Source organism: Panthera tigris, chromosome B4, assembly GCF_018350195.1.
Source record: "Panthera tigris isolate Pti1 chromosome B4, P.tigris_Pti1_mat1.1, whole genome shotgun sequence".
Taxonomy (NCBI): domain Eukaryota; kingdom Metazoa; phylum Chordata; class Mammalia; order Carnivora; family Felidae; genus Panthera; species Panthera tigris.
In genome coordinates, this window is record NC_056666.1 from 43844530 (window position 1) to 43850529 (window position 6000).

A 6000-nucleotide genomic window follows, 5' to 3' on the forward strand; every position below is an offset into this window, starting at 1 on the left:
CATCCCTAGAGAGAAAATTTATAATTGCCATTATTACTTCAGTTAATTTAATTAACTTCCGACACAGCGAAGTTGGGCTTGACAGTTTTGTCCCTTCCCGTTTGGCTTCAGTGGGTGTGCATATCAGTTTTGATCGTGGATGTGAAAGTTCAGGTTTTTTTCTTTTATGGTGAGAGTTTTTCTGGTGGCCCTTGCGACAATTGACAGCATGTAAATTACAAACTTCACTGCATTGCTTTCGTCTTATAACTAAAATTTTCTTTCTGTTTAAATTTTACTGATCGCTAATGTATCCAAACATCAACTTTCATATCCATTTTCAAACTTGGTAAACTTACATTCCAGGCTCTTCCCTGATAATTGTCCTCGTAACAGTTTACAGTGGTCACGACTACCCTTTCTATAAACGCTGTTTTCATAATCACTACTCTAGTCGGTCTTATAGTGCTTTACAAAAATATTTACACCATGACATCTGTAGTATAAAATGCTTCTTAAGGCGTCCCATTTTGTAATATGTTCCGCTGGTTATACTGAAGTCACTATAACTTGTATGTTAACTAACTGGAATTAAAACACAAACTTAAAAAAAAAGTATACACACACACACACACACACACACACACATATGTTGTGATGCTTTTATTATAACAAGGTAGCATTATCGCATTGTAACTCATATTTCTGATTCTGGAACTACAATAGGCATTGACTATATTTTTATTACAGAAAAAAAAAAAAAAAACTCCAAACACCTTTATTCTTTCTCCATAGTTGCCTGACCACAGATTGGGTACATCTCTGGTATATATGGTAAGTTTCAACTCTAATACCCAGAAAGACATCTCAAAGGAACTTTCTTTTTCTCAAGGGCATTTGTTTTTTTTATCTATTTATTTTTTAGTTTTTAAATATACTGATGGCAGGGAAAAAAAAAAAATGTATGAGACACCCAGTGTACTTAACCTTGCATCCCACGAAGTCAAGTTTCTTTACCTCATTGTTAACTATGTGACAATATGCCAGGATTTCCTATTTCAATACCTTCTCCTCCGCCAACATCGAAAGGTTATTGTGTATTTTCTCAGCGTTAGCTCCAGAAATTTCTACAGGAAGGAGAATACTTTCTATGGTAGAAACAGACCCTCCACACCGCATTAAATCTCTTATTGTTTTAATGAACCGATTCAGTCTTGCTGACGAATAAGTATATGTGTATAAAGAAGTATTATGGTCATTCCATAAAATATTCAAACAAAGTCAGAGTGCAGACACTGAAGGCTGATTATTGCCGGGGCTGGGAAACACACCAGACCCCAGGGCGGTCACTGCCCCGTGGTCATCTTGCAGGTTGCTGGTGGTCATTGGCGGGCTGCTGCTTCTGTGTGGCCTGACTTCTGTGTGCCTCCGCTGCTGTCTGAGTCGCCAGCAAAATGGGGAAGAGGAGGGCCGGCCTCCCTATGAAGTGACAGTCCTCGCTTTTGATCATGACAGCACTCTCCAGAGCACTATCACTTGTGAGTACTGTGACATTATAACACTGGACGGGGATTAAAAGAACCATCAGGACAGAGCAACGGATATAGAAACAAGGACTGAATCGTATTTTTTAGAAACTGTTTGAAATAAAAAAAAAAAAAAATATATATATATATATATATATATATATATATATATATATTCGAGAGACAGAGAGAGCATGAGCCAGGGAGGGGCAGAGAGAGAGAGAGAGAAAAAGAGAGAGAGAGTACGAAACAGGCTCCGCACTGTCAGCACAGAGCCTGACGTAGGGCTCCAACTCACAAACTGCAAGATCATAACTTGAGCCATGAGACCCTGACCTGAGCCAAAGTCAGATGCTTAGCCGGCTGAGCCACTCAGGCACCCCTGAAGAGTACTGAAGATTCTAGAATTCAGGGTCATTCTAATTTCAGGGAGCCTGATGGTGTGGTGACCTGGGCTCATGCTGATGCTGTCTTCTCCAGTAGTAGTCGGACTCATGATAGAGTGAAGAAGTAGAACGTTGGAGAAAACATTGGGAATGTTTCATAGGAAGAGTTACCCAGTCTATAAACTTATTTTGATGAAGCAATTTTAAACCATGAGTGTATCCCTTTTTTCAAAAATGTCTTGGATTTTGTGAGAACTTGTATCTTCTATTACTAATATATATTATTTTATCTCTCTGGAGAAATTAGCCACGCGTACTTTCAACCCTTTGTTCTGTAGCGTATCTATGGATATACTTAAGGAGTAGCTTACCATTCCCTTGAGGATCATAAAACACTTTCCTTTATCTCCTTCGGTTCTCTTCTTTATATTATATTTATATAAGAGCCGGTGGCCCAACATTGTGATATTTATTTTGAAAAAAAAAATATGTTTGCTGTTCACCTTTCCTGCTTTTCTTATGGTCATTTTAGAGAAGAGAGAAATAAGACAGAAATAAATATTTCTAAGGAGTCTGCATTATCAGTGCATTGGTGTAAAGTCTATAAAAGGGAAAAGACGGGGCTGTGAGATATGGGAACACAATTTAGATGAGCCGAGGACCCCAGAGAAGACAGGCTCTCCTAGCAGAGTGAAGTTGGTTTCTAAACAGCCCTCGCGGGATTTTCATAACATCTGTGGCCGAGAGTGACAATGAGTTTGGACACTTGCTAAAAACGAAGGGAAATTAAGTGTGTTGTAAGTCCCTGATTTCTGAGGATGCCGCATTTTCTTTAGCTCTATTCCTTCTTTTCTCACTAGCCTTGCAGTCGGTATTTGGCCCTGCAGCTCGAAGAATCCTGGCTGTGGCTCACTCCCACAGCCCCCTGGGCCAACTGCCTCCCTCTTTGGACACCCTCCCAGGGTATGAAGAAGCTCTTCACATGAGTCGCTTCACCGTTGCAAGGTGTTGGCCAAAAACACCTGACCTACCCCCAGTGCCAGAAGAAAAGCAGCTGTCTCCAGTGGATGAGTCTCCTCGAGCAGGACCCTCTTCCAACTGATGGGAATTCTGATTTTATAAATGGGGTGGGGGGATCCCCAGCATAGCCACAGACAGACAAATGGGACATTTTTCCCCCTAACTTTTGGAAGATTTAGGATGACAACTATACACTATTCAGTGGAAAGGATGGCTTCCCACTCTTCGTTTCCAGCCACATGTATTTTCTAACACGGAATGCTCTAACTGGGAACTCTAATTCTTTATCCAGTGGCCAGAATTTGCAACTAACCTCTAGCAATGCTGACTACTCCTGAACCAAGAAAGCATCAAAAGTACCTTGAATGCCTATAGCTATTGAGTTCCTTTGCCTATGGGATACTGCAGGTGGTGTTTCTTTCTGCCAGCTGTAGATTGTGGTACATTTGAGGAGAAAGACAAGAGTGTAGGCACAGCCATAGACATGAATGCACTGAAGCCGTGAATTCTTCCTCTTGAGAGAACATTCACTTTTCTACTGAATGCCAGTGACACTCTTGGCATCATAATACCTAATACCTAAGTGGACCCAGGTAATCGTAATACCTAAGTGGACATTCAGGATCCAGGGGTAGGATTGCAGACACGGGCTAAGGGAACAGAGTACATACGGTACCCAAGTGCCGAATATCAAGGTCTTTCCTTCACCCTGGTCCTACTCTCTAGCAATATGAGAAACTTCATGGAGTGCAGTAACACTTTCTATTAATTTCTCAGTGTTTCTGCCTTGCAAACACATGCACGCACGCGCGCGCGCGTGCACGCCTGCACAGACACACGCAGTCTTTTCTCAAAGAATGGCATTGTTTGGCTTCTTTTCTCTTTCTGGCCGACCCCTTAAAGCCAGGTTATCTGTAGTGACCCACACTAGTCTCTAGGAGTGGCCTTCACTGCCACCTCGTGGCCATGGTAGAAAATGTCGTCTCCTATTTGAGCCGATCTGCACCCCTCTCCAGTTCTTGGAGTAACTAACTGAACTCAGCCCGGATGGCATCCTGCCGTGTCGTGCTAAGCTGTCCGCCTGAAATACTACTGGACAATTGGGGATATGACGTATTGTTACTGGACAGCTGAGAAAGTAAAGTGTATTGGGGAAAAATTACTTGCCAGTGACCTTAGATAGATCATTGAAAATCTTTAAAGGAGTTTCCCCATCTGTAAAATAGGGGATAATAACACCTCCAAGGATTGTTGCGAGGCTCAAATAAGCTAGATACAAATGACAAGATTTGTAAAGTATTATGTACATGGATTTGTCGCTCTTAATATTGACATCTAATTTTCACCTGGCTACTATGATTCTGAGAATTGTGCTCTCGTTTCTTCTTTGGCCACCCAGCTTGTTAGGTTACCGCTAAGTCACGCTGGAAGTCACTTATTCGTCAATAAATATCTGTCGATTGAGGTTAACGACCAATGATATGTGATTCCTTTTAAAATAGTCTGTGTAGAGGGAAGGGATGTTTGAGAAAACTCATTTATTTGGCAATTAGTTTCATCACTGGGGGGAAGTCATAACCAGGGAAGAGCTGATTAGGATAGCACCTCATTAAATACACCCTTGGAATGTTCACTCAGCCCAAGGGGAAAACTGTTCTAATTGAGTATAACCTGCTGGAGATCTGAATTTATCCTGAGTCATTTATCACATTGCCTCTGGAAATTGTTAAAATGCATGAATTGTTAATAGACCCTGAGGTGGCCTTGTTTTGCTACTGCCAAAGGCATCACTTCATTATCACACATTCCATAAAATATTCTAGGCTCCTTCGTCCTTCAAGATACCAGTCTTGAAGAAATTAAAATCTCATCCGGTAGAAAAAAATCTTGGCAGAAATCCTGCCTATAAGTATCTTATTCTAAAGAGATCTCTCAGCCCTACCTCTCCCCTCTCCCTCTTCCCTCTCCCTCTCCCCTCTCCCCTCTCCTCAGACAGGCGGAATCTTCCATTCCTGTAACCCTCCCATTTTGTCAGAATATTAACACCCGCTTGGCTCTACTTCCTTCTCTACTCAATCTACCTGTTGATCAGTGTAATCACTGATTCTCAGTTTTGTTTAAACCCCTTCTTACTTTTCTCGCACCTATCCTTCAAACTTTAAACATTGGTTCAAGGAAGGGAGCGGATTTCTTCCCAAAGCCCACACTGCCGAGCAGTGCTGCAGAAAACTCAACACTAGTGAGAGAGGTCATGATAAGGTCACGGTCTCCAACACCACTTGAGTCATCTACCGTTTCTTCTAGAGTTTCTTTATTTTATTTCTTTATTTTTATTTTTTTAATGTGAAATTTGTTGTCAAATTGGTTTCCATACAACACCCAGTGCTCATCCCAACAGGTGACCTCCTCAATGCCCATCACCCACCTTCCCCTCCCTTGACTGAAGCTTGAATCTGACCTTGACTCTGACTTGACTTAAGCTCACAGAGCTTAAGAAAAAGTCAAAAATACAATGGTAGCAAGCACGAATAGTGCAGAGAACCTGCATGAAAAGGCAGAATGAGGGAAGAACATTTTCAAAGATGGTGAAAAGTTTGATACGTGTGAGGAACTGAAAAAAGAGTAACTGATTATAGTAAGCAGAAAACGGAGTCTGAGAGGGAAAAGGAGTCTTGGGGGCAAGGAGTCTAGACTGTATTTTACATGCATTGAGAAACCATTGAAAATTTTAAACAGTGAGTCACTTGATGCAATTTGAATTTTAAGACAATGACTCTTGATGCTATAGGAGAATGGACTGGAGGAGGACAAGTATGAAAGCGTGAAGACTAGATGGGAGGTATTGAAGAAGAGTAGACAAGATGTGACTGTGGCTAGGGATTGTGATTGTGGATAGTCCATGACTGTGGACTAACATGGTGATGTTGGAGGTGGAAATAGAGATAAACGTAGGGATTTGAAAGACATGTTGGAGATAAGATCATCAATACTTGCTGATGGATTGAATAGGGAAATGTAGTAAGGGAAAAGAGTGAAAAATAATTCCTAGATCATTGACCTGAGCCAATACATGGAAGGTGTAGCTGTTT

General features: G+C 41.3%; 1 protein-coding gene across 3 annotated transcripts in view; it reads left to right on the plus strand.

The window, feature by feature from the left end:
• TMEM52B (transmembrane protein 52B) overlaps nucleotides 1–4176 on the plus strand; it is a 25957-nt gene extending 21781 nt beyond the window's left edge. For 2 of the 3 annotated variants that reach the window (XM_015542531.2, XM_042991751.1), the window contains exons 4-6: nucleotides 775–813; nucleotides 1351–1517; nucleotides 2752–4176. In XM_015542531.2, coding sequence (XP_015398017.2) covers nucleotides 775–813; nucleotides 1351–1517; nucleotides 2752–2993 — 448 coding nt within the window. In that variant the 3' untranslated portion in view covers nucleotides 2994–4176. The remainder of the gene's footprint in view (nucleotides 1–774; nucleotides 814–1350; nucleotides 1518–2751) is intronic. The other variant, XM_042991752.1, reaches the window with a different exon arrangement.
• Nucleotides 4177–6000: the final 1824 nt, after the last annotated feature.